This window comes from Sinocyclocheilus rhinocerous, unplaced genomic scaffold, assembly GCF_001515625.1.
Source record: "Sinocyclocheilus rhinocerous isolate Xijiao unplaced genomic scaffold, SAMN03320098_v1.1 scaffold851, whole genome shotgun sequence".
Taxonomy (NCBI): Eukaryota; Metazoa; Chordata; class Actinopteri; order Cypriniformes; family Cyprinidae; genus Sinocyclocheilus; species Sinocyclocheilus rhinocerous.
Window position 1 is genome coordinate 859069 of NW_015624573.1, and position 27955 is coordinate 887023.

The window sequence follows — 27955 nt, forward strand, 5'->3', positions numbered from 1 at the left end:
TTAGGTTGAATTTAAGTGTCTGAATAAAATTTCAGACACCTGTATATGAGAAATGCACTGACAAGAAAAAAAAAACAAGTAGTCAGACATGTGATATCTAGAACATATAAAAGAAAGAGGTGAGGTGATTAATTTCACTAACTGTCATTTTCTATGCTATTGACAGATCTGGAATGAAATGACAGAGCTGGTTTCGTCAAAATGCAATTACTGTGCTTACCGCAAAGCCTTCAGTGAAAGCGAAGGGTTTAAGATCCCAATCCTAGGTGTTCACCTGAAGGACCTGATCGCCGTGCACGTGGTCTTCCCAGACTGGGTGGAGGATGGGAAAGTGAACATTGTGAAGATGCAGCAGCTGTATCTCACCTTTAATGAGCTGGTGTCCCTGCAGAGCGCTGTGGCTCAGGTGGAGCCCAACATGGACCTGATCTACCTGCTCACTGTGAGTTCTGCTCGCATGTCTGTGCTCGTCAATCTCCACATTCAATCAAAGCCTCACCGCAGCACTGAATCACAGTGGTTTTCATTTATTAATTAAAATGAGTGGCTTTACATTTTTTTTTGTTTTATGCCTGTTTGTGTAAAGCTGTCCTTGGATCTGTACTACACAGAGGATGAAATTTATGAGCTGTCCCTTCTTAGAGAACCCCGTAACCCCAAATCTCAGGTAAGAGATTTGTCTTGAAAATATTGAAAAAAATCAGAGGAATAAATGACATTATAAAAGTATTAAAATATGAAATAAAAAATGTATTTTAAAAATATTACAGTTTTATTGTATTTTTGATCAAATAAATGCGGCCTTGATGAACATAAGAATCTTTTTTAAAAAGAAAAAATACCTACCCCAAACCTTGGAACTCATAGCCACTTATTCAACATGTTTTGGTAATTTAAGTGAAAATTTCATAAGGTTATCCTGTCTTGCACTGTAACCCATTTGATATTGTGTTCACAACTGTAACTGTAACAGACTGTTTCTTCCTCTCTCAAGGAATTTTTTGCTGGAAAGGGTTTCTTTTATAAAAAATTAGCACAGAACAGAATTAATTTCATAACATCCATGTTTTTTCTGCAGCCCACCTCACCCACAACGCCCAACAAACCTCTGGCTCCGCTGGACTGGGCCTCTGGGGTCACAACCAAACCAGATCCCTCAGTGGTCAACAAACACATCAGGAAAGTCGTGGATGTAAGATGCTGTCAACATCAATACTCACAGACATTTATGATATTGAAAACATTAGTGTTAATGTTTTATATAAATCAAAATGATTTTCATATTTTTTCAAATATATAAATGCCACCAATTGTTTTGCAGTTCTATAAAACCAGATTCTAAGGGGCTGATTATGTCGAGCCTATTTCAGTGGCTCCAAACATCCTGAATGGTTTAATCATATGAATTTGATTATATGGTAGATTATATCAGTGCACATTTTTATGCCACATACAGAGAACAGTCCAGCCATTTAACAGATATATGTATATATGAACTTTTGCTCAATGCAACACATTCACTAAACTTTAACAGATATATGTATATATGAACTTTTGCTCAATGCAACACATTCACTAAACTTGTGTATTCCTGTTTTTCATTGCATGTGAAGTCTGTTTTTCGTAACTACGACCATGACCATGACGGATACATATCTCAGGAAGACTTTGAGAGTATTGCTGCAAATTTCCCTTTCCTCGATTCCTTCTGCGTGCTTGATAAAGACCAGTAAGTAGGAAAAACACACACAAAATGTGTGATTCTTGTAAAAGGCCCCTGCAGTGCCAAACTGCTAATAGTGTTTCTTGGCGAGAGCAGCTCATAGTCTGTGTTGATGATCCTTTATAAGCCTGGGCATAGATTCAGAAGTGCTCGATGATATTGGAAGGGACACATTTTCAGTACATCATCTCATTTCTGACAGGGTCAATTTAGTGTCTGGAAATTCCTCAAAGGGTTCTTCTCAACCGTGCTAAACTCGTAAGCGTGCTTTATCGCTGCAAATGGAGCAGAGCATGGCATGCCGACTAAACAACACAGTGATGTAATATTTAAACAACAATAATAAATTATTAAACAGAATTAAATTGCAGTGTTTTTTTTTTTTTTTTGAGTTTTGGGAAAATACAGCATATTTTTAAGCCTGAGGCTTTCTGTACCACTAGATGTACACATAAAAGTTTATTTATGTATTTAATTTTAATGATCAGAGAAAATGCATCATGTGTAATGCAACATTAGTGACTTCAGGCCATGCAGCTGCTCAGTGTGGGTTACCTGCTGCACTGTTAAAAGGCTGAAGGTCATGACTCCCGGTGAAGGATGCACAGCATCAGGCACGCACAGACTCTCTCACACACTCACAAATTCCCCAGGCGTCCTCTGTGGTTCATCTTAGCCGTTCAGCGCTCAAACCGCATTACTGGCGTGTGACTGCATGCATTACTTCTGAGCTCTTGCGCTCACACTTATGATTCTGTTCAGATATCGTACCTGTTTTGACACAGGAAGCAAATGCTTTATGAGCTGGAGGCTATCATGATGATCACTCTCTTTTTGTGAAGGGATGGATTGATCAGTAAGGATGAGATGATGGCATATTTCCTGCGTGCCAACCCGCTGCTGCAGTGTAAGATGGGGCCTGGTTTTATTCACAACTTCCAGGAGATGACTTACCTGAAGCCAACATTCTGTGAACACTGCGCTGGATTTGTAAGAGCTGATTTTACGTCTTTCCTTTCACATCAGCACAATTGATAATGTATTTTGGGAGGTTTCTGCTGTGCAACGCTTATGCAAAGATACTCTCTAGGACTAAAGTGCAATAGAAGACTTCTGAGGGTTCAGCTCTGTGTGTGTGCAAACAAGCGTACCTAGCAAGACCTGAGTTTACCACAACATCACTGAACCAATGCAGACAGTGTTTAAAGGTTAAATCCAACCTTAAAACCACAGTGTCTAGCTGTTTTTCACTCCCAAGATTTCTGGCTAGTTGAGTTACAAATTGTATTGCTGTTCTTCTCATTTCAGGCCAAGTGGCTGACTGTTAAAAAATAATGAAATACACTACTGTTCAAAAGTTTGGGGTCAGTAACATTTTAATTTTTCTTAAAGAAATGTAATAATTTTATTTAGCAAGAATGCTTTAAATGAATCAAAATTGACAATAAAATGCTGTTCTTATTTACTTTCTATTCATTACAGTTTCTACAAAAATACGTGCACTGTTTTAACATTGATAATAAGAAATGTTTCTTGAGCAGCATATTAGAATGATTTCTAAAGGATCATGTGACCCTGAAGACTGAAGTAATGGCTGCTAAAAATTCAGCATTTGTAATTACATGAGTAAATGACCATTTTTACATTTTAAATTATAATAATATTTCACAATATTACTCTTTCAACTGCATTTTTTATTAAAAGCAGCCTTGATGAGCATAAGAGACTTCTTTCAAAAATATAAAAAATTATTACCGACCCCAAACATTTCAACGAGATACAGTAAATAATGTTTTTGGATTATTTAACAAAATATAAAACAACACTGGATTTTTTTTAAATACAGTGCATGACAGAAAACAACATATATATTAATAATATAATGCAATGCCATTCAGACATTTTTAAGTGCCCACATACGTTTGAGGGTCGTTGTATACAAAACATCTCCGGCCATAGACACACAGAAGTTGTCTTTAAATGCAACACATTTCCTGTTGCCACTGAACTGAATATTCTGGGCTGATGAACTATAGAATGAGTGTATACACTACAGTGAGTGTTTAGTCAAAGTCACTACTGCTCAAATTGTTTTGTATTTACACAGATGGTTAGACAGGAATCCACTGAGTTAACACACACATTCTTTTAAACAGACTTTCAGACGCACACACACACACAAAGATCCACCTTGTCACACTGTATTGCACAGGAAGGGTGCAACGTGTGGAAGTATCCTGTTTATTACTCATGGGTCTGTGTACAGAAAACCATAAACTCAAATGGCATGAACTTGCTGCTTCTGTCCCCAATTCATAATTACTCTCATGCTTCTCTCTCTCCATTTTGTTCTCTTCATGCGCTTCCTCTTCACCCCGTCGTCCATGTTTTCAGCTCTGGGGAATTATTAAACAAGGATACAAGTGCAAAGGTAATAAATAAATAAATAGAGCAAATCACAATAGATGTTGATGCTTGAACATGGCACTAATTTTGTAAATTCACTATTAGTTTATTTTTTCTGTTTATTTAGTTGATATTAGTGGCTTGTTAGATATCCTGTTTATCTTTTTTTTTTTTATATATATAATATAAATCGGTCGCATGCATATGTGCGTAATATATATTTTTAAAAAGATTAATACTTTTTTTTTTTACTTTCTTATTTATTGTATACTATTGACATTTATAAATCCAGATAAATGCACACTCTCTGTTGTTTGTTTTCAGACTGTGGTGTGAACTGCCATAAACAGTGTCGTGAGCTGCTGGTTTTGGCGTGTCGGCGTCTCCCTCGATCCACGTCGCTGGGCAATGTGTCTCCTGGAGCGCTCACACACAGCTCTTTACCCAGCAGCCCCAGCCTGCCCACCTGTAAAGGTGAAAACACACCTGTACAGTACATCACCATCTGCTTATCTCAGAGTAAAACAGTGTAAAATGAGTGTGATGTCTCTCTCTCTCAGGCAAACACAAACATGCACTTACCACTAAAAAGTGCTGTATCGTCTTTTCTATATTCAATTTTAAAAAATCATCTAATGTGAAAGTAAATTAAAAAATCTCACACACAAAAAATGATCTTCGTAACTAAGGTTTCACTGAAAAAAAAAAAGTCCAGTAAAAATATCTAAACATCCTTTAAAAAAGCTCAATTTATTTAAATAAAATAATGTGAGATTGTGTGAGACTTATTTTTGTGTCTCCTGGAGCGCTCACACACAGCTCTTTACCCAGCAGCCCCAGCCTGCCCACCTGTAAAGGTGAAAACACACCTGTACAGTACATCACCATCTGCTTATCTCAGAGTAAAACAGTGTAAAATGAGTGTGATGTCTCTCTCTCTCAGGCAAACACAAACATGCACTTACCACTAAAAAGTGCTGTATCGTCTTTTCTATATTCAATTTTAAAAAATCATCTAATGTGAAAGTAAATTAAAAAATCTCACACACAAAAAATGATCTTCGTAACTGAGGTTTCACTGAAAAAAAAAAAGTCCAGTAAAAATATCTAAACATCCTTTAAAAAAGCTCAATTTATTTAAATAAAATAATGTGAGATTGTGTGAGACTTATTTTCAGAGAACATTTGAATTTTTCTAGTTTTATATATAAATATATATAAAATAAATATAGAGAAATATAGAAATAAATATACATACTATATACATGATAATATATTTTAAATTGTAATTGATTCCTATTATAGAAAATTTATTTAATCAATGTTGAAAACAGTTGTGCTGTTTAATATTTTTGTGGAAACCATGATATATTTTGTGTTAAGATTGTTTAATGATGAGAATTTCAAAAGAACAGCACTGATTTTGGATATAGAAATATTTAGTGATAGTGATTTTGATCAATTTAATGCATCCTTGCTGATAAAAGTATTATTAATATATATACATATATTTTTTTTTCAATCCACAAACTTTTAAATGGTAGTGTACACTGATGGACATGTTTGCCAGACAAAGCTACATTTATTTGAGAAGCAAAACTGTGTGAGACTTGTTTTAGAGAACATTTGAATTTTTCTAGTTTTAATCATAAATGACAATTTATTGGAAAAACTATTAGCCAGTCATTGTTTAAACATAAATCAAGATATATTCTTTAAAAACAATTTTTTTGTAAATTGATCTTGTTTTAAGAAAAAACTAGACAACATTTTTTTCTGATAATAAAATATTGAAGAAATATTCCCTTTGCTAACATTCTCTTGTCCTGTTATTGCACAGATGACGATGAGGTGTTTACGTTTCCCGCCGTGTCGTCGTCATCAGGCTCTGACCTGGAGGGAAAGTCCATCACCCTGATGACTGGTTCAGCCCAGCGCATCTCAGTGCGGCTCCAGAGAGCCACCACCAGTCAGGCCACGCAGACAGAACCCCTGTGGCCCGAAAACGGCTGGGTGGCCGTCGCAGACAGTGGGTCACACACCTTCCCCAAAATGAGATACAGGCCTCACCGCAAAGCGTCCAAGAGCAAAGGCTTTGCTCGCTGGGAGAACGACACGCAGAGTTCGGCAGCGACGAGGAACAGCAGGAACTCACAGGAGCACAGCGAAGAGTCACAGCAGAACGGACTCGCAGAACAACATATGAACAAAACCAGGACCTCTGAGGTACGACTGAGAGAAAAGCATCTCATTTGAGTTCTGAAGAAATAATCCTGTAACTATTTCAAAGCTGCGGAATCTGTGAATCCCACAAACCGCAAACCAAAATCATTCAATGTATGAATTAAAATCTTTTAATTCATACATCTCTTCCAAGGCCCTGAAATGTCTTTTTATGAAACGTTGCTCCCCTGTTGCCATGGAAACGCCAAGGTTTTGCGGTCTGGTCTTTCGTCGCTCTAGAGATAATCTTCATCAGGGGCCGCAGAGCCGAGAGCACCACAGCACTCACGCTGTTGGGCCTAAATATGGAGTAGCACTAACCTGAGTAGGGCACTAGGCTGTTATTTTAGGACCTGGCAGACACTTTGTTTTGAGTTAAAATGCAGAGCATATGTCTGACCTGGATTGTGTTGCTGTGTTTGTTAAATTCAGATCTCAGATGTGTTATTTGTAGAACAGGCTTTAAAAAGGCAGGGTCACTTGACACACCGGGATTAGACTGTTGCTGCACCTGTCAGCGTTACAATGCAGAATTTTTTTTTTTTAGGTGAGCAGTTCATGAATATGCATGTTTAACTAACTTAAATATTTGTAACCCTTTTAGATGGACATATAAAACCACAATACTACAATCAAACTATTTTAATAATAATAATTATATTAATTTGAATAACTTCTGGTATTTTTATGTTCCAGGTGTGGATTTCATTTTATTAAAACTAACAAAATTCTTACAGTAAAACAACAACAAAAAATGTTTACACCACCATTCAAAAGTTTGTTACATTTTTTGAAAGAAATATATTTTGCTCATCAAGGCTGCATTTATTTGGTAAAAACGACAGTAACGACAGTAATATTGTGAAATAATTACAAAGTAAAATAAATTATTTATATTTGATAAATATAAATATGCATATATAATATAAATATAAAAAATATTAAAATATACATGATAATATATTTTAAAATGTAATTTATTAATATTATTAATGTTAATATTATTAATATTAATCAATGTTGAAAACAGTTGTGCCATTTAATATTTTTGTGGAAACTTGTGTGTGTTGGAGAGCGTGTACTGTATGTGTGGCTGGTGATGGGCTATTGATCCCAAAATAGCTGAGGGAGATTTAACAGTGCATATGACACTGGCGACAGTGCTAGCTTTGCCCACGGACCAAGCTTGTCAGGGTGGATCATGGGAAGAAAGGGCAGGTGGAAAAGCTTTATGGAAATGGGTGCAAGCTGTTCCCCACTTGCCATTGTTGTTTGTGTGGGCTGACAAGAGACTGGCTCTGCTTTAAGCCCATAACCTAATCTTTTGGTGGAGCATTAGTTACCAGGGCCAGGGGTTAACATCTGCTCGGTGGGGTTCTGGGAGGTAACTGTTCCAGTTCTGTTTCACCTGTCATGAGGACAAGCTTTTGCCCTGTTTCCTGTCTGGGTGTATAGTGAAAATACTCTAAACAGCTCTTGCTCTGACCTCTCATACGGTCATAAATGTCTTGTTTGTGATACAACATGTGTTTATATATATATATATATATATTATACAGTATATATACACACATCAAAATTTTTACGGTCTTACAAATAAGAAAGTTTGTTTTCCGATTATGTGGCAGAAGCTCTCATAATTGAAGAAACACCCAATAGCAGTTTTTCTTTTTACACTTTTTTTTAAGAAAATATGATTTCTGTGTGTGGTTGCCCAGGTGTTGCTATGTGTTTACTAAGTTGTTCTGAGCAGTTTTAGCATGTTGTTATCCAGTCGCTAGAGTGTTCAGAGTTTGTTTACTTCCCCCTCAAAAAATCTCAAAAAGATACTGAAATTGTCCTGAGCAGGCAGTACTAATTATTCCTCCTAAACAAATGAGTCATGTGTCCTCATGATGTTCCACTGTGTGTTTTCAGATCAGCTGACTTGACTGCTCTGTGGGCCCATGCAGGACACCCTGGAGCCTGTCAGGACCACGGCCCAGAGGGCTGTCCGCTCTAGGGGGCGTGCTGGGGTGCCTCATGCCTCCAGTGGATCAGGAATAGGGCCACTATTTCTACAGCCACAGTAAAAGATGGGCGGCAGGCAACCCACTGACTGAACTGGGGGAAGGGTTGCATCAAAGGAAAGGTCTGGGACTAAACAGGGAGTGACTGTGCTGTCCTGTCCTGGTTGGAAATCTAACTGAGAATCACTGGAAGCTGATGTGACGGATACATCAGCGTGATAATAGATGAGTGAGCAAGAGTATTTAAGGTATGCCGTTGACGTGTTTGCGACGCACGCTCTGATTTTCGTTCTCCAAAAACACTACTCTGAAAGGACACAGTGGATGTGAAGGTTATATTCAGGTTGTCTGAAGTCGAAAGTGGAACTGGGAAAGATGAAGATGAACGTATGTATGATCGAACATTAAAACACTTGATAATATATTTTAAAATGTAATTTATTAATATTATTAATGTTAATATTATTAATATTAATCAATGTTGAAAACAGTTGTGCCATTTAATATTTTTGTGGAAACCATCATATATTTAGTGTCAAGATTGCTTAATGAATACAATTTCAAAAGAACGGTATTGATTTTGGAAATAGAAATCATTTGTGATTTTATTAATGTATTTACTGTTTTGATCAGTTCTATATATGTTTGCTGAATAAAAGTATTATTATAATAATTTTTTTCAAATACACAAATTTTTAAATAGCAGTGTGCACTGATGGACATGTTTGCCAGACGATATAAAATATAAAACATATAGCATGTTGCTGTACAGTTACTAGAGTGTTCAGAGTTTGCTTACTTCCCCCAAAAATCCCAAATGCATACTGAAATTGTCCTGAGCAGGCAGCACTGATTATTTTCCTTAAACAAATAAGTCATGTGTCCTCATGATCTTCCACTGTGTGTTTTCAGATCAGCTGACTTGACTGCTCTGTGGGCCCATGCAGGACACCCTGGAGCCTGTCAGGACCACGGCCCAGAGGGCTGTCCGCTCTAGGGGGCGTGCTGGGGTGCCTCATGCCTCCAGTGGATCAGGAATAGGGCCACTATTTCTACAGCCACAGTAAAAGATGGGCGGCAGGCAACCCACTGACTGAACTGGGGGAAGGGTTGCATCAAAGGAAAGGTCTGGGACTAAACAGGGAGTGACTGTGCTGTCCTGTCCTGGTTGGAAATCTAACTGAGAATCACTGGAAGCTGATGTGACGGATACATCAGCGTGATAATAGATGAGTGAGCAAGAGTATTTAAGGTATGCCGTTGACGTGTTTGCGACGCACGCTCTGATTTTCGTTCTCCAAAAACACTACTCTGAAAGGACACAGTGGATGTGAAGGTTATATTCAGGTTGTCTGAAGTCGAAAGTGGAACTGGGAAAGATGAAGATGAACGTATGTATGATCGAACATTAAAACACTAACTTCATTTATGTGTTACCCAGCAACACATTATGATCTGAAGTGGAAGGTACGTCGAGTTTTAAAACCCTTTACCCCAAATATAATTATAAAAACCACTTACACTGTTTTACAGATGTTTCTCCAATGGTTTGCACCATAGTTGTGTCTCCTGTGCTTGAGAAAATGCAGACAAGTAACCTCTGACCTTATGCATCATTACATCAGCACTGCTTAGCAACATTGATAGCTATGTAAGGTTGAAAAGATACATGAATTCAAAGACTTCAATTCTGCCGACACAGGTGTGCCGTCAGCCAGGTGTTTATATGGCATCTGTTGCTAAGCGCCAGAAGAGTCCATCTATAGTCTGTTGCCAAGGCAACACACTGTCCTTCAGCGCCGTATGTTCTGAAATAAGTTTGACACCCAGACATCTCGGCTCCGTTAGAGCCCGACAACCTCAGATGGGACAAGCCTCATACGATCATTTTTGCAGACTGTGTGTGAGAGAGACCTCGCAGGTGGATCAACAGATGAACGAAGACAAACAGGGATTATAGTGAGTCTTTGAGCCTATAGGATTAGATGCTCTTCTGGCACCAAAATTGCAGATTTAAAGAAACAGTTCCCCCCAAAAAATTAACATTCTGTCATTATTTACTCACCCTCACGGCTTTGTAACTAAAATGAGTTTATTTCTTGTATTTATTGTGGAAAACAAAAGGATTTTTATCAAAAAGTCTGCCCTTTTTTGATACAATGAAAGTTAATGGTGACCATGTCTGTCAGGCAAGATTTTCACTGAATATCAGCTTAAAGGGATTGTTCAACCTAAAATGAAAAATTCTGTCATAAATTACTTACCCTCATGTCGTTCCAAACCTGTAAGACCTATGTTCATCTTCTGAACACTAAGATATTTTTGATGAAATCCAAGATCTTTCTGACCCTCCATAGACAGCAAAACAATTGACACATTCAAGGCCCAGAAGGTAGTAAGGACATTGTTGAAATAGTCCTTATATAAAATCTATAAAATAGAGAAAAGGTATTCTTGCAGCTTCATAAAACTACAGTTGAACCACTGATGTCACATGGACTATTTTAACGATGTCCTTACTACCTTTCTGGGCCTTGAACCTGTCGGTTGCATTGCTGTCTATGGAGGATCAGAAAACTCTTGGATTTCATCAAAAATGTCTTCATTTGTGTTTCGATGATGAACAAAGGTCTTAAGGGTTTGGAACGACATGAGGGTGAGTAATTAATGACATGATTTTTCATTTTTGGGTGAACTATCCCTCAGTTCAATCTATTGAAGGCTTATGAAGACTTGGCATGAGTCGTATTTTTTTCTTGTTGGTTCCCATTCACTTTCATTGTATGGAAGATAGCAGCTTAAAAGAAGTCTTCACAAAAGAAAGTCACGGTTTGAAACAACATGCGAGGAATTAATTTAAATGAATGCAGAATTAATGTTAGATGCCAGTGATTCCTGAAGCAGCTGAGAAAGCATGTTTGTCATCTGAAGCCTTCATGTGTAGCCTAGTGCTGAAAGCGCTTACCTGTTGCCATAGTCATTAGATTATTATTCTAATACTGTGCTAATGATTCTGCTCACATCTGTGTATGTCTGGTAATATGATGCATGTGTATCTGTAGTGCTAGTTAGCATTCAGATTGTCAGAGATCAGAAGAGAGGTGTTAAAGGCACATGCTAAATGTAATTCATTTTGATTTGATGTAGCATATAAAGCATACTACTGAAAGGGATAGTTCACCCAAAAATTAAGATTCTGTCATCATTTAATCACCTTACAACAACAATATATATAAGTCCATACAATGAAAGTCAATGGGTACCAAGACTGTTTGGTTACCAACATACTTCAAAATATCATCTATTACTTTTTTTGTTGCTATTTTTAGTTTTCATTTTTAGCTTAACTATCCCTTTAAATGTAACAATTTAAACATGACTTTCAGAGCCTTCGAGTAGCAGAACTGATGACTCTTTGTCACTTCTGGGACATCAGAAGATATGGTGAATAATAACTGCTGTAAAATGATCAACCTTGTCATTGCTGTATTGACTATAGTCTTATGAATGTTTCTCTGGTTGAAGCCAGGTTTACATGAGGGAAAGGTGTACATTTACTACATTTTGAACATCAAGCATACAGACATGTTTATTCCCAAGGTTCTTGCTGCACTTATTTTTCCTCACTAAATTTCTGAGCTTCACTATATATATATATAAAAAATTTAAGCAATCTAATTATTGTTAGGTTTTTACCAACGCTGAAATAAAGTTGTGCAGAGAGCAGGTCATCTCAGCATCTCAGGGTTGCCAGTGAAGATAAGCTTGGCCTGTAAAACTGAATATTAAACATCAAGGGACTTTTACCATCTTGACTGGAATATTTGGAGACCATTTATGTAACTGTAGCTGGCAAAGACATTATAAATGTATTACATTAAAAGTATTTATAGTGTATTTTTGAAGGTAAAAAAAAACCGATGTAGATTTGAACAGTCTGCTTTAACTAGAATGAGTGTAATAATTGAATGCCATATGTAGAAATGTTCTGTGATTCCTTCAGTGCACTGTTACAATTCACTTGCTGTTCATGGAAAACATCAATAAATACACTACCCTAAAACAGACTAATCACGACTATAAAAAAAAACATTCTGTAGCTTTTAAAAAATATTCTAGTTTGTGTTTAATGTTTCCTAATGACTGGTTTAAAACTGTGATTAAGTGACTTTGAATGTTTAGAAATTTGTTTAGGCCATTTTGCAGGTATTAAACTAAAATAAATGGCTGTCTATCACCCCCATGTGGCCACTGTATTTCTAAGCATGTCACAATCACACTGCATCATAGGACTCTGCATAGTTTCTGTAGAACTCTTGTATTTAATTTAGTAAAGTTGTTTCTATCATTGTAACTTCTGATATTTTATTGCCACTATAATAATGCAAGAAAAAATCTTCATTTGAAACTGATCAGTTTTCTGTGATTAAAAAAATACAAATCCACCACGACAGTGAGCTCTTTCCTTTACGGTTTATTTAATCATTCCAAAACCTTTAAACATTGTAAAGGTGAACTGTATCCACTCTTTCCCAAACCAGTAGAAAGCTCAAAACAAGTCAGTCAATCAATCTCGGGGTTTCCACACAGTCAGCAACCGAACATTCACACGTGAGCGGTGAGAACTCGGCTGACCTTTATTCATACGTTAACAAAATCTCACTGAGTGAGATGGAAAAAAAAAAAGTAAAATTTCCATAAAACTAGAATAACAAAAGTTTGATCACTTCCTAGTATAAGGCTTTGTCAGATTCAGAGTCGGGGCAGCGAGATCAGGCAGTAGACTGGACCGATGTCAATCATCAATGAGTAAGGAAGAAGAAAACAAACCCAGTAACACACCAAAGTTCATCCTAGGAGATTCTACCAACCCAACCTCGCACTTCCAAATAACTAAAGTAGCTTAAATGGTCTGCTGGAAGCAGATCCGTTTAAACCAACCGTACACGTGTAGAAGTGCATTGTTCATTCAGAGGAGATCTCTGTAAAACAGACTCCAGAGGCACCATGGGAATTATGAGATGTAATGCCTGTCTGCTCATTCAGAGGCCTGCGTCTCTCTTGTTCTCCCACCCTCAGAGAATTGTGGGTCCGTTTCGAAGCTGTAGATCGCAGTAACAGTCTGTTTTCAGCTAGTAAACTGTCTTCCCTGGCCAAAGCTGGCCTGGTTATACTGTTGCCCACCTTGCTGAAAGAATTGTTCAAATTGCCCCCCTTGGTTATAATTCCGCCCTCCTCTTCCACCCCATCCTCCTCCCTGCCCACTTCCTCTTCCTCCTCCTCTTCCTCTACCCCCGCGCCCACCCCTTCCTCCTCTCTCCTGGTGTCGTCCTCCATTCTGATAGTAGCCCTCGTGCTGGTAACCTCCACCTCCACCTCCGCCCTGATATCCTCCTCCTGGGTACCCCGGTCCTTGCTGGCCTCCTTGGTAGCCTCCTCGATATCCACCGTCCTGGTAATGACCCTGGTATCCACCTCCGCCAGAGCCGTCCTGCCAGTTCCCCTGCGCTTTACCTCCACCGTGGTCTCCTCTTCCACCTCTGCCTCCACCTCCTCTCTCATGACCTCCACGGCCACCCTGCTGCTGATCGTAGCCACCTCGTCCACCACCTCTTCCTCCTCCGCCACCGGAGTAGTACTGTCCTCCGCCACCCCCTTGTGGACCATCCTGCCGTTTCTGCCACGTGGGCATCTCTGGAGGTGGGGCTTCGATCTCATTGGGTCTCCCTCCTCGATCAGGAACACGACCCATCAGGACCTAATAAACACAAGAATGATAAATTCTCTGATATGTACACTACCGCTTAGCCTTTTATTTTTAGGAATGAAATTAAAGGGGTCATATGATGCAATTTCAATTTTTCCTTTCACTTTGGAGTGTTACAAGCTCTTGGTGCATAAAGAAGATCTGTAAAGTTGCAAAGACTAAAGTCTCAAATCCAAAGAGGTATTCTTTATAAAAGTTAAGAGTTAACCACGCCTACCTAAAACGGCTCGCTCTAACACGCCCCACATATCTACGTCACGATGTGGGAAGATTTGCATAACACCACCCAAATGTTCACGCAAAGAAAGAAAGCACCAATCACAGCACATTTCGTATTTCAGAAGGCGGGTCTTCATTTGATGCAGGAACTATTCGAGCAGTTCGTGCCAGACTGGGGAGAGAGGTAAATGCGGCCTTAGTAAGCATTAGAGACTTCCTTTAAATACATTTGAAAATCTTGTCAACCCCTAACTTCTGAAATAGTGCAGCTACAAAAGAATCGGTAAAAACATACATTTAGAAAGCGAAAGTACATTCAAAACTAACCCACCTTGTTAATGGCACAGGCTGTTTTCTCCCTGATGTGACCACTGCTGGTTCTCAAGATCTTTGATAAATCTTCTCTAGCAGCAAACAGGTGGGCCACAGATACCCTGGTTTTAGTGGCCAGCGCCACTCGAAGAGGCTGGTACACTTTTGAAAGTTTATCAGCACGTGTCTGTATAGAATTACAAAGCAAAGTGATTTTAAATTTAATTCACGTCACATTTTTGCTCATTCTACTAGTTTAATCAGTGTTTTATGATATACAAAGTAAAAGAGAGATTCTTGTACCTTGGCTCTGTCTGACCAGCCAAAAGACTGCACCGTCACATCCAGTCGTTTCAGCAACATTTTCCTTCTGACGTCATACTCGTTCACAAGTGCTTGGTTTATTGCTTCAATTTTCTCCTGGAGGTTTAAGAAAAAAAAAGACACACTTTCAATTAACATTTCCAAATTGAACTCAATGTTCAAATTTAAAATGGTGAGTTTAGTGCTTTTAGAGGATAAAAATCAAAATCGGAGCTAACCCAATGTACAGGGCCCAGTGGTTTCTTCAGCAGAGGTTCTCCTATATGAGTTGGAGGGACCTTGGACAAAGCCTCCTTCAGCTGTGGGAAAATTGCATTTGATTAGAACATACAAAAAAACAATGATTCTCATTCACCTAATAAACATGTACATGCATTCTTATATGAGCAGAAAAGATTTTTCACAACAGGTGCATCATTCTAATGTTGATTAATCTGGATTATTCTAAACGGAATGTGTAACTGCAGTTAATAATTAGAACTGGCTCTAAATATGATAATAAATTAAAAAAACACTTATTAACAAATCATGATTTGAAAGTGTAAATCAGTTTTAACTGTTTTTATTTTTTATCTAATACTAAAACTATTAAAAATGGTTTCATTAATTTAAATAAAGCTGAAATAAAATAAAATATTAGATAAAACACTTAAACGCAAACAAAAGTCAAAAAGTGTTTTCTTACTAACTGAAATAAAGACGATGTACTAAACTTACAAATAATCTAAATAATATAAAAGAAAACTAATAAAAATGACAAAGCACATAAAATTACTCAAATTAAAATGAAAACTAAAACATTAAAATTAAAAGCTAACTCTTTTTCTACACTTTATTTATATCTACAGATACAATGTACTTAATTCCGGTTAAGCAATTTGAAAAGGACCTAAACACAATCACAGACAATACTTTCTGGAGTCAAATTTGTATCGGCACATTCAGTATGAGTGGAAATACCAAAATTCATCTAAATCAATATACAATATATTAAATATATAGAATACATTTAACACAATACAAATTGTTGTTTAAAATGCACTCACTGCACACTCAATATGTCAGATGACAGATGATCTGCACGCACTTTGGTCCTGTCCATCAATTATTCCGTTTTGGAAAGATGTTACTACTAAACTATCTGTCTATTTTAACTGCGAAATCCCCACAACTCTATGTCTACTAGGTGATGATTCACAAATAACCCCCCCCCACCGGAGTACGTCACCCCAATACTTCTGTCTCTAGTTATCGCCAAGAAAACAATTTTAATTAATTGGAACAACAAAAACAAAATCTCTTGTACACAATGGCAACAATTACTAAGAGATTACATTAATAAAGAAAAACAGACAGTCATATTCAAACATAAGACTTCTGAACTTAAACAACTATATGGCTCAATTGCTCCTTTCCTTAGATATCAAGTTACCCTGATTTGTGAATTATTGCCCCCACATTGAATTTGAATATATACCTGCTTTATGTACAGAGAGGGGAGAGAAAAAGGAAAAAAGTGAATAAATAAATAGAGAGGAAGGATGAAGGAAAAAAAAGGGGAAAGAGAAAGAGGGGGGGGAGGAGAGAAAAAAAATTGTAAATATCTATAAGGAAACACTTCCAAAACATTTTGTTTTCTATTATCATCATCATAATATTGGCAGCATTATTACAATTTTTTCCTTTCTTTTTCTTTATTATTATTTCCACTATTATTATTATTTCTATTATTGTCAGAAGACAACTGATTGAAGCAGTGACTTCAATAGCATGACTTGTGAACACCATACTGTAGTGTCTGTGAATTAAGGCGAGGCCGCAAACAGGTCATGCACTAATGATCTAGAAGGGGCCTGCCAATGACCTACGATGTAAGGAAGCGGGTTCACGTTTTGTCTCGCCATCTCTCTCCATCATCAGTTTGACAAACCATCAGTATCTCAATATTCCTCTCCCCCTTCCTTTATCATTCCACTTACTCCATCTCCCTTTCTTTCTATATTTAATCTATTTTTAATTTAACTTTCCTCTCTCTCACCTCTCTACTCTCACTCTCTCTTTTTCTTATCTCAACATCTCTTGCTTTGTAATTATTTAGATTTGCCTCATTTCTTTTTTTATTTATTTCTTTTTTTTTTTAAATTTATAGAACAGCAGTGGTGTCAACAATGGCAACAATAATGAATACTTTTTTTACTTTATATACATATTCAAGTGAGGAAATGTATCTCCTGTCTATCATCATCATCAGTAATATTTAATAATCTACTTATATTTGTTGAAAGACTATATTCCTTACATCATTGTTCGTGATCCTTCTGCTTCATTTTTTTAATCCTTTTTTTTCTCTCTTCTCTGCATTAACCAAATCCACTGCAAATATTTCTAAGCAATCAATGTCATAACAAATGTGTCTATATTATATTCGTGTATGTTACAACTGAATGTTACTACTACTACTACTATTATTATTTTATCATTTTTTCTCTCTCTCTTGCTATCTATCTGTCCGTTTGTATTGTTGTTGTTTGTTTTGTTACCTTCTATTATGTCTGCTTTCATATTTTTCAATTAAAAAAGAAAAAAAAATTTAAAAGCTAACTCAAAATATTAATAAATACTATAACAGCATATAAATAATACTAAAATAACTATAATAAGGTTTTCTGCACAAATCCGTTAGTGAGCACACGTTAGTGTGTGCACATATTTAATATACATTGCCTGTAATTAAACCCCACCTTTTTCTCAATACCACTGAAGAACTGGAACATGGTGATGTTAGGAGGAGGTTTGGACATGCCCAGAGCCATACAGATGCCCTTCAGCTCCATGAAGACTTTACTGCCGCCTGTCTCCTGCTCCTTCTTCTGGGGCTGGTTCACCAGGATCATCCTAGACGACTCAAGCTCGGAGATCAAGAAGCCTGGAAGAATGGTATGAATATGAATATTTATGATGTACAAGGATCTTGGACCTATGTTACTTTAGTACCATTGAGATACTATAGTAGTTTTTATTCATATTGTGAATTTTTATTTGTGCCATTTTCATTTTAGTTAGTCATTTTGTTGTGTTCTCTATATAGTGCATATTAATTTTTAGCTCATTTTTACTTGTTTTAGTAAATCAAGTTAAAATACAAGAAAAACGAGAACTGCTGCCTTGGCAACTAGCTGAAAAAAGTTGAAATTAATATTTTTATTTATAGTTAACTTATTTTTAGTTAACTTTATTTCAAGTAACAAAATTCAGCAACAGCCCCATTTTAAAAGCTTCATAAAGATTCACAGGAATGAGCAAATTAATTTGTTTACATACTCAGCAGTAACAGGCAATTGTTTGCATTCAGCAGACGTTTGGTGACCTCTCCAGTGATGAGAGCAGGATATGGACAGCACAGCTCAGCTAAAAGACCACTCATCTCCAGCTGAAACCCCTCAGCCTCGCTCGGACCTGCACAAGCCACACCCAAAACCAATAATTCACATTCTGACTGACACTTTCTTCATCTCGTAGATTATATTATATGTGCGGGATCACACTCACAGTTGGTCGCCTGCACATTCTCCTCTAGTTTGCAGTACAGCTTGAGCTCAGACACAAGCCAGGCACACAGTTTAGTGAACTCTGGAGATGCAGCACCACCAGTCACAGCCGTCTCAAGAGCTCCGTCCTCAAGGAGTGGACCCTGGTATCTGCAAACACACACATACACACTTTTCAGAGCACTTAATTTGCTTATGTTTGCATTTCGAGATGGTCCTGTGTCATTCTGCACTTCCCCTGCTATTTAGGAGAATGTGAAGTGACCCTTTGATGTTGCAACAGTGCAATATCTAAGCATGCTTACCTCTGGTATATATTTTGAAAAAGCTAGACGCTTTGAATTAAGAAAATGTGACAATATACTTAAAGGCACAATATGTAATTTTCGCCGCTAGAGGGCGCGTATTCAAAATAAATAAAGAGGCAAAGGCTTAGTTTGATGACGCCTTGACTGAGTGTGAAATCATGGGAGTTGTTGTCTTCATCCCCACAGCCGATGTAATCCGACGGGACTCGGGCTAAAATCATGTTCATGGATGAGCTAATGATTTATTAACATAGCAGAATGAAGGGAGCATAATTAGCTTTTTGGGTTCAAGGAATTTCTTAATATGAAATTCAAAGACTATGACAATTAGACTGTGCAGAAATTGACATCTACACGCCAATACACACTATAGGCCTACTCATAGTCACCAATGCTGATGTTGTTAACATTAATCATTTGAGAATAAAGTATAACAATAATAATAATTTGAATGGCTTGATGTGATATGAGCTAACCGATCTTTAGATTTAATCACCACTGGTAGCGAGATTTATGGTAATGCTTTTTTCCTCAGTTGGTCAGAACAACAAACGTGGCAGACTTGTTACTTGTTCAGATGGCAATATACGGTGAAAATTCTGGAGCCGTGCAGACTCACAACCCACGCAAGCTAGATAATAAGATAGTAAGTGTATTTACTTGTCTCATTAGTGTTTAGTGCAGTTGTCATTGCTAGGAAACACTTGTTTTGTTTACTGTGTGGAGACGTGCTGATATCGCGTTTGGTCTCGTTCTGTATCGCGTATCTTGTCAGTGTCTGCGCTTGCTTGGCCATTTGTTGTGGAGAAAATAAGGAAAGTGTGTCCAGCTGAATTAATTTAGTATTTTGTTAGACGGTATAAAAAAAGCTTAGTTTACCGTGGCAGCAGTCACGGCAGCCGTTGCGTGACGGCCTCCTCATGTGAAGACCGAAGAGTGTAAAGACCATCGACTCTACCGTGCGACTCCACCGGGCAGGGACACCGGCAAAGGATAAGTATCACTTTTTATTTCTCCTCTTTCCTACTACTTGTTTCACTTCTGTTTCAGTTTTTATAACCATTTCTTACTATGTGTAAGTAAGTTGTTGTTTTTTAGCATGCAAGTTTGGCAGTGTTATTTTTTAGGATTACTGATAAACTACTGTCATTTGATTTGTATTATTTGTATTTGTTACTTATTTTAATTTTAGTTAAATTATGTCTGAATTTATTATGTCTGAACTACAATTGATTGTTTCTGTTGTCCTCATTTGTAAGTCGCTTTCGGTAAAAGCGTCTGCTAAATGACTAAATAAAAAAAATAAAAAGCTAGATAATTCCGCAGACAGCTGCAATTCCAGGTTTTCAAACAGAGATGGCGACAAAGAGGCAAAATTTACGGACTGCCGCTTTAAATTAGTTCTGAGTCTCAAATGGCATTACTAATAATTTACCTATTACATCTAAAGCTTTTCATTTTACACAAATACGACCCATACCTACCAGTTCTTCACTGATTCTAGAACAGTCTACGGATTGACAGATCTGGAGCTGGGAATGTGGTGGCAGAGGTGTGTTCATTTAGGCTATGATGATTCAGGCTATTTATGGCAGTGGAGATATTTGAGCACTGCTGACGCTGCACGGCCCAATCACTTCATTGATTATATAAATCATGCTGTCAAATACATATGCCAATATCCCTAAGCTTTAATACAATATGACAGACAACAAATCACGGCTGTTGAGGGATAAAAATATTTGAAATTAATAGTTATTCGCCTCAAGTTGATACAATCAACAGCAGTTCAGAATAGGGAAAGCGGTTCTGTGTCTTGATAATGCAGAACACCGGCGTGCCGGTGTTGTGCCAAATTCTGACCCCCGCCAGATTACTAATTTACCCCCCTAGTATTGGTAGGTTTAGGGTTAGGTGTGGGGGAGGGGTTAGGATTCGGGGTGGAGTTAGGATTAGGCAACCAGGTAGCGATTTCAACGAGAGGGGGTAATAATAATTTGGCAGGGGTCGAAAATGGGCACAACACCTGGATATGTATGCACGAGCTCAGATTTACGCCGTTAAACCGAAAATGAAAACGGCTGATAAAGCAATAAAATATATGACAAAGAGAGATTTGATTAACCTACCCTAGGTCCTCCAAAGAATCAAGAATATCAGTAAACTCCATAATAAATCACTCCCTCTAGCAGCCGTAATGACTGCAATGCTGGGTTGGCATAATGGGGTCCTTACAGCTCCTGTAGGCGACCAGAAACATGCCGGATTAGTTTAATCAGTTCTTGCGTTCCCCCGTAAAGAAAATAAACAACAATATATTTTAAATCATTATTATTTAAATGATAAAATGAAAATTTATTTAATTTGATTATTCATGTATTCATTATTATAACTGTTATTTTTTTTATTAATTTATTAATTATTTGCTAAATTCCATATGCATAAATTAAATTTACTTCGTTTATGAATACTGAGAATACTGGGTCTATAACATTTTATTTTTATAATTAAAAAATCCGTGCATAGCTTTTATTTAACATAATTTGTTATGAATTTGCATTTTGTGTATTTTTAATTGCCCTTTATTTTATTACGTATTATCTATATAACTGTATTGTTCACTGAATAAAAAAAGAAAAGGAGGCACTTTTACTTAAACATTTTTGCATTTGTTATTGTTATTTGTTATTTCACAACATCCCAAGGAACACAATATAGCCATTGTTTGCATGTGTGCCTCAATCCAAAAGAGGTGAACCAAATTACAATATGGCAAACGTGTTCAACGGTTACATCAATATTGTATATTTATTTGTCTGTTTTTATTGTTAAATAACGTAAGTGCAACAGTTTTAAACTGGCATCGTTTGGACAGGCGTTTGTGAGCTGCGCTGTGGTTCCAGGCCTGTAGGCGGCGCTGTGGCCGCACTCAGACTCATGTAGACACACAGCAGCTCAGAGAGTGAATGAAAAAATGAACTCGTTGAAACCATACATGAATTGATCCAATATTTATGCACAAAAATGTACAGAGGTACGTCGAACCCGGACTATCACCGGCCACCGGTACCCCCGTCAGGGTTCGGACACCCCGCAGCATCTTTTGGACTTCCGCCGTTCTGCCCTCCTTTTGGGGTTCCTCCAGGGCCTCGTTACTTCGCTCCGCCGCCCGGTCCTCCCCCGGGACGCCCGTACGGAGCAGGGAATGAAAACTACAACAGAGAATCGTTTTACGAGGTGCGTGTTTTTCGGTTTAGTCATAAACCCAATCTGCATCTTCTTGGCGCAGCATTGGCTACATCCACCTGGTGAAAATGCTAAATTGATATATTTAATTTAATATTAAATATATTGTATATATCCAATATCTTTGGATTCCATGATGTAAGGAATGCATTTTTAGAGCAGTACGTGAAAGTATGGTGAATTAGTATTGCATGTGGTAATTGAAAGGCAATCTCAAGCAATGTCCTGCAGTGACATGCCATGCTTCATTTAAAACAATGCATTTACAATGGCACTCATTTGTTTGATTGATTAGTGGCCTGCAGATATTTAAATACTTTGTCATTTAACCTCATGCTTTGTTTAAAAATGTAGGATTTAAAACTTATTCTTTCTAAGTTTAAATGGCAGAAATCTCAGATTTTCATTGTGATCTCTGATTTTGTACTGGAAATGATTTGAGTCTTATATCTGAATATGAATATAGACATGTAATTTGTCAGTGTGTAGTGATATTTCTGTTTTTCTTTCATTCCCCCGCAGAACCGACCCTTCACCAGCCACACTGCTGACCAAAGTGGATCCACGCTGATCAGCTGTCTGCTTACGTCTTCAAATCAGCATCAGCTTGGACACACCTCACAGAATTGGTCAACCCAAAGTCTAGATGAGCAAAACCAAGAAGTCAGGTATAAAGAACTATAGTTTAAAAAGTAATTTATTCCTGTGATGCAAAGCTGAATTTTCAGCAGCCATTTCTCCAGTCTAGAAATTATTCTAATATGCTGATTTGATACTCAAGAAACATTTATTATTTTCAATATTGTGTGTATATAAAATCTATTTCCATGTGTTTCAATAAAGGAAAAAGGCAGAAGAGTTTCTCCGAATCCTGGAGGCAAGTGACCGGATTGAGCTGCCAGGAGATAAAAATGACAATGGTGATCGCACAGCAGATAAGCATCCCAGCCGAACGCGGAGTCGGAGCAGAGGGAGGAGCCGTCCACGCAGTCGCAGCAGGAGCCGTGGAAGGAGCCGGGGTCGTAGTCAAGCTCGGAGTCATGGAAAGAGTCGGGCTCGCAGCAAAACACGCAGTCGCAGTCGAGGTAAAAGCCGCACGAGGGCCAAAAGTCGTGCAAGGAGTCGTAGTCGCAGTCACGGGAAGAGCGGAACACACAGTAAGAGTCAGTCACGCCTGAGCCCCAGCCAGACAAAACAGTCTTCCAGAGGAACCGCTGAAGGCAATCACAGCTCTAGCAGCGCCAGCAGTGGAATCAGCCTTGGCAGTAGTGCCATGCCTGATCTATTCCATGGACTAAAACAGATCCTACAAAACAAAGATCTAGACAAACACCGGCCTTTGGTCAAGAATGCCCTCCTTAGAAGCCAGGTGCGCAGCACTATTCTGTCACATTTTGAATTTGAGTTTCTATATTTTTTGGTTTGTTGGTCATGACCCATGATGTTTTATTAAAGCTACACTAAGTACCTTTTTATTTTTTTTTAATAAATGTTATTATTAATGAGACCGTTCAAAAATCCACCTTCTAAACCATTTTACCCACTTTGATAAACCTATAATAACATTAATATAATGTAATAAAAATATTTTAGAGCTGTCAGGATGATTATGCAGGAAATTGCATAAATACGTCATTCCCACGTGCTTGTAATGTCATTTCCATAAACAGAAAAATGTAGCTCATATATCATTCAAATGGCAAACCTTTGGGGAATCACCAGTTGTGAAAACAAAAAGTATACAAACATAATGTAGCTTAAAAAAACACGTTACAATGCCATTCATACGGACTTAAATATGAGCATGGTTTTTAATTAAAAAAAGTAAATAAATAAACTTTAGTTTATCAGTTTGACATAACCTTTTGTTAATGTAAAAAACAGTGATATTTATGAATTTATAATGCACGATTAAAAAAAAATTACTTTCAAAAATACATTTCAAAACATGTTGTTTTCAAATGATTAAGATGTGTTCAAGGTAAAAGATATTTTATTTTGTGACACTTTTAGAGGCAATAAATTTGAACTTTAAACCAACTTGAAAGAGTACATTTTTAGGAACTTGGTACAATCCTAGACACTTCTTTTTTGCTGCTGCTGATACTTGACATTGATATTTATTTTGTCTTGTTGACTCTCAGGCCATTTAAACTCCCGTAATTTTCTCTACAAGTAATGTGAAATGTCTTCCCTTGTCTTCTAAACAGAATACTGATGACACAAGGGGAATGTTTCTAGCAAATCAGTATGCAGTTAGAGGCTTCCAGAACCTAGAACCTGAAGCCTCTGCTGAACTCTGTTATGGTTCCATGCTTCCTCACGAGAGGGCTGGCGGAGACAGCGGCAGCTTTTCCAATATCTTATCCTGGAACACACCCAAAACCTTTTGTTAATAAGGTTTATAATGCACGATTAAAAAAAAATTACTTTCAAAAATACATTTCAAAACATGTTGTTTTCAAATGATTAAGATGTGTTCAAGGTAAAAGATATTTTATTTTGTGACACTTTTAGAGGCAATAAATTTGAACTTTAAACCAACTTGAAAGAGTACATTTTTAGGAACTTGGTACAATCCTAGACACTTCTTTTTTGCTGCTGCTGATACTTGACATTGATATTTATTTTGTCTTGTTGACTCTCAGGCCATTTAAACTCCCGTAATTTTCTCTACAAGTAATGTGAAATGTCTTCCCTTGTCTTCTAAACAGAATACTGATGACACAAGGGGAATGTTTCTAGCAAATCAGTATGCAGTTAGAGGCTTCCAGAACCTAGAACCTGAAGCCTCTGCTGAACTCTGTTATGGTTCCATGCTTCCTCACGAGAGGGCTGGCGGAGACAGCGGCAGCTTTTCCAATATCTTATCCTGGAACACACCCAACCAGCAGCCTGAAACCAAGCCTGCGTTCCAGAGTGTTGAAGATGAAGAGAAATTCCTTTATGGAGAGGAAGAGGAGCGATCCAAACCTCAGGCTGTGACCGTTCCGTTGGCCCAGACGAGATCTGTGAGGTCTCCGGTTCATCATCTCAGTAAAGAACACCAGACTCACGGTTTCCAGGAACCCAAAACACATGCCATGCCTGCTAGCGTGCCGCCCGCTGCTTCTGGCACGACGAAAGTCACTCCAGAGGAATGCGAGAAGGTGAGAACCCTCCTGAAGACCATCGGTCTGAATCCAGGCATGGCTGACATCTGTAAAATGGCTGCCAGGCTAAAGGAAAAAAAGGAAGAACATGGAATGCCTGCTTCGCTCCCGATGCTCAAACCAACCCTGGAGGCGCTGCAAGCACTGTCCAGAGGTCAGAACCGGCATGTTTTATGCTTTTTAGTTGTCACTTTTACCCAAAGTTTGATAAAGACCAAGCAGTATTCAGTATGCAAATATCATGAGAACATCACCAGAGTTAGAGAACATGCGATCCATATCAGAGGGAGGTTTTCAAACTATTTTAAAAGTCTTTAAAAAAAAAAAAAAAAGGCTGAAATGATCTAAAAAAAAAAAAAGTTTGAATGGAATCTGTTCTACAGTTGGCTGGAATTGAATTACCTGGTCTTTTAAGTTGCAGAATTGTGTCAGGAGATTCTTGAAAGTGCATTTTAAGAGGCTGCATTGCATCATAGCTGTTGTTTTGTTCTTGATGTCTGTCAGCTATTTGAAGAAATGATAAAACGACCAAGAAGACTTCACAAGGCCCTTGTGCTTGTAATGCATTTAACTTTTAGTGTCCGTTTCCAGCGACCAAAACCGATGACAGTAGGAGTAATCGCTCTGGAAGCAGCCATTCTAATCACGATTCCAAGCGTGGGGAGAAGGTATGAAGAGTCTGGAAACCTATCTTGCATCACAACTCTTAAAATCAGCTCAGTATTATGTCATGCTCCCAAGAGTCTAACTGTGAACACCTTTGACTGTTTTAGAAGACGGATGAGAAAGAGAGAGACAGACGAGAGAAACAGATTCAAAAGAAAAGGAAAGAGTACCTGGTGAAGGAACTGGAGGGTCTTCTGAAACAGGAAGGTATTAAATGAGCCCTTCAACTTGAACGATGTATCTAAAGAAGTTACTTAAAGATGCTATTAGCGATTTCAGCTGCCTTGCATTAAATTAGTAAATGCTGGATGAGAATATTGACATTTTATTTATGAATTATACCAATTTTAACAGTAATTAATTATCATGATCCATATCTTTAAAATGTCACAGAATGCTAATTTTTCTTTTGGTTCAGTTCAACTTTTTATTTATTTGTTTGTTTGAAATATGAACCATATAATGGTATCGTTTTTGTTCAACAAATTTTTTTTTTTTTTTAATATTGTTTATCTTGTGGTTCAATTCAACAATTTATTTCAACCATGAACTGTGTGTGTGTGTGTAATTTTTTAAAAAATAAAATATTTTAACCATGAGCCATACAACAATAGTTTTTATTTGTTCAATACAACTTTTTTTTTGTTTGTTTTGAATCATGAACCTTGCTATTATTTTGTTTTTATTTTGGTTGACTTTATTTTGTATTTACTTGAACCACAATCCACAATAATGATATTGTTTTTGTTTGTTCAATACAACTATTTATTTATTTCAGCCATGAGCCTTATTATATTGTTTTCATTTGGTTTCAATTCATAAATGAAATTATTTTTCATTTACTTGAACCATATATATTTTTTAATGCATCTATGTATTGATTTTATTTAATTAAATCTGTATTGAACAGCTAAGTTTAAATATGCATCTTTGCAAATATACGTTTATGTATCAACATGCATCTTGATTGTAGGTGAAGGTGATTTGATCCCAGTGATGGGTTTCTTCTGCCAGCGTTGTGAGGAGTTCTTTGGTGATCTGAACAGCGCAGAGAGACATGTAGAAAGTCACAGCCGCAAGGACAGGAACAAGGTGACACTATAAATGCCATTTGCCACGGATCACTAACTCTAAATTATATTACGCTGCATCTGTAATTGTGGGAAAGAAACAAAAGCTTTCTCTCTTGTCTTTGCAGACAACTGGGTCACAGGAGCAGCACAGGGATGCTAAGAGACATGAAGACCAGCATCACACATCATCTCACAGACGAGAGAGCCCACACAGTAGGTCCTCAAGGGTCTACCAGGACCACAAGGAACGCAGTCCTGACAGAAAGCGCACCAGAGATGAAAGAAGCCCTCATTCTACAGATGTCAAACTCAAAAATGAGCCAGAGGGCAAAGATGAGAGTAAAGACAAATACAAAGAGAAAAAGGATAAAACTGATGACGACGATGATGCAGAATCAACAAAGAGCAAGAAAAAGAAGAAGAAGAAAAAAGAAAAGAAGAAGAAAAAGGACAAGGACAAGAAAAAAGCAGATAAGGATTCACCTTAGTGTTAAAGATCTTTCTTCTAAAAGCATCAGCTATGTGTTTGAGCTTTTGAGCTACATTTCAATCAGCAATCATTGGTGAGTCTTCTCTGGTTGAAGGCCTCAGAATGCCTAGACATGATTGTTAATATGTTAATGCATCCTGTAGGTGACACTCCAACTGCATACAGTGTAGTACAGGGACGATTCACTTATATAGAGACACGTTTAGCCTGTTACATTTAAATGTGAACAACCAGAGAAGATGTCAAACTAAAACTAAGGCCAGAACTTTCTATAAATGTGCAGACATTCTGGTTGTATATCCAGCCCAACCTGAAGTTTGTCCCATTCGTCAATTGTCCTATGAACAGTTTTCCACAAACCAAACACGCTGCAACGTTCTAGCTCTGAAAAATTTTAACATTCATACTTGGCTTGAAAAATTTGTGTGCAGGAATAAAAGGTTTTTGGATTAGAGGTTGGTGGTCAGGGTTTTCCATTTGCTTTATAAC

The 27955-nt window shown here is 37.5% G+C and overlaps 3 protein-coding genes across 7 annotated transcripts in view; 2 read left to right on the plus strand and 1 right to left on the minus strand.

Annotated features, from left to right (window-relative positions):
* The window catches only part of LOC107744459 (ras guanyl-releasing protein 3-like), a 32612-nt gene extending 23850 nt beyond the window's left edge, over positions 1–8762 (plus strand). For all 5 annotated transcript variants that reach the window (XM_016558136.1, XM_016558144.1, XM_016558128.1 and 2 more), the window contains 9 exons: positions 167–442; positions 587–667; positions 1079–1192; positions 1614–1729; positions 2566–2713; positions 4118–4154; positions 4454–4603; positions 5970–6355; positions 8270–8762. In XM_016558136.1, the coding sequence (XP_016413622.1) occupies positions 167–442; positions 587–667; positions 1079–1192; positions 1614–1729; positions 2566–2713; positions 4118–4154; positions 4454–4603; positions 5970–6355; positions 8270–8278 (1317 nt within the window). In that variant the 3' untranslated portion in view covers positions 8279–8762. The remainder of the gene's footprint in view (positions 1–166; positions 443–586; positions 668–1078; positions 1193–1613; positions 1730–2565; positions 2714–4117; positions 4155–4453; positions 4604–5969; positions 6356–8269) is intronic.
* Positions 8763–12677: 3915 nt separating this feature from the next.
* LOC107744493 (protein FAM98A-like) lies at positions 12678–21068 on the minus strand. The gene is made up of 8 exons (XM_016558170.1): positions 20969–21068; positions 18533–18681; positions 18305–18439; positions 17725–17909; positions 15202–15282; positions 14963–15079; positions 14679–14846; positions 12678–14119 (listed from the first exon to the last, which is right to left on the minus strand). The coding sequence occupies exons 1-8, from the start codon at positions 21007–21009 to the stop codon at positions 13490–13492; spliced, it is 1506 nt and encodes a 501-aa protein (XP_016413656.1). The 5' UTR covers positions 21010–21068; the 3' UTR covers positions 12678–13489.
* Positions 21069–21719: 651 nt separating this feature from the next.
* Positions 21720–27905, plus strand: LOC107744501 (zinc finger protein 318-like). Its single transcript, XM_016558181.1, has 9 exons — positions 21720–22076; positions 22608–22753; positions 22929–23454; positions 24296–24447; positions 24952–25391; positions 25829–25905; positions 26011–26110; positions 26877–26995; positions 27102–27905. The coding sequence occupies exons 1-9, from the start codon at positions 21864–21866 to the stop codon at positions 27462–27464; spliced, it is 2136 nt and encodes a 711-aa protein (XP_016413667.1). The 5' UTR covers positions 21720–21863; the 3' UTR covers positions 27465–27905.
* The last annotated feature ends 50 nt before the right edge of the window (positions 27906–27955 follow it).

Bases quoted from the DNA above. Each gene is read 5' to 3' on its own strand.
- LOC107744501 (XM_016558181.1), top strand. From the start codon at position 21,864: ATGTACAGAGGTACGTCGAACCCGGACTATCACCGGCCACCGGTACCC. The intron at 23,455-24,295 runs GTGCGCAGCACT...TCTTCTAAACAG, and splicing joins ATGCCCTCCTTAGAAGCCAG to AATACTGATGACACAAGGGG. The intron at 25,906-26,010 runs GTATGAAGAGTC...TGACTGTTTTAG, and splicing joins ATTCCAAGCGTGGGGAGAAG to AAGACGGATGAGAAAGAGAG.
- LOC107744493 (XM_016558170.1), bottom strand. From the start codon at position 21,009: ATGGAGTTTACTGATATTCTTGATTCTTTGGAGGACCTAGG. The intron at 18,682-20,968 runs GTAGGTTAATCA...GTGTGTTTGCAG, and splicing joins GATTCTTTGGAGGACCTAGG to ATACCAGGGTCCACTCCTTG. The intron at 15,283-17,724 runs GTGGGGTTTAAT...ATTTTCCCACAG, and splicing joins TCAGTGGTATTGAGAAAAAG to CTGAAGGAGGCTTTGTCCAA.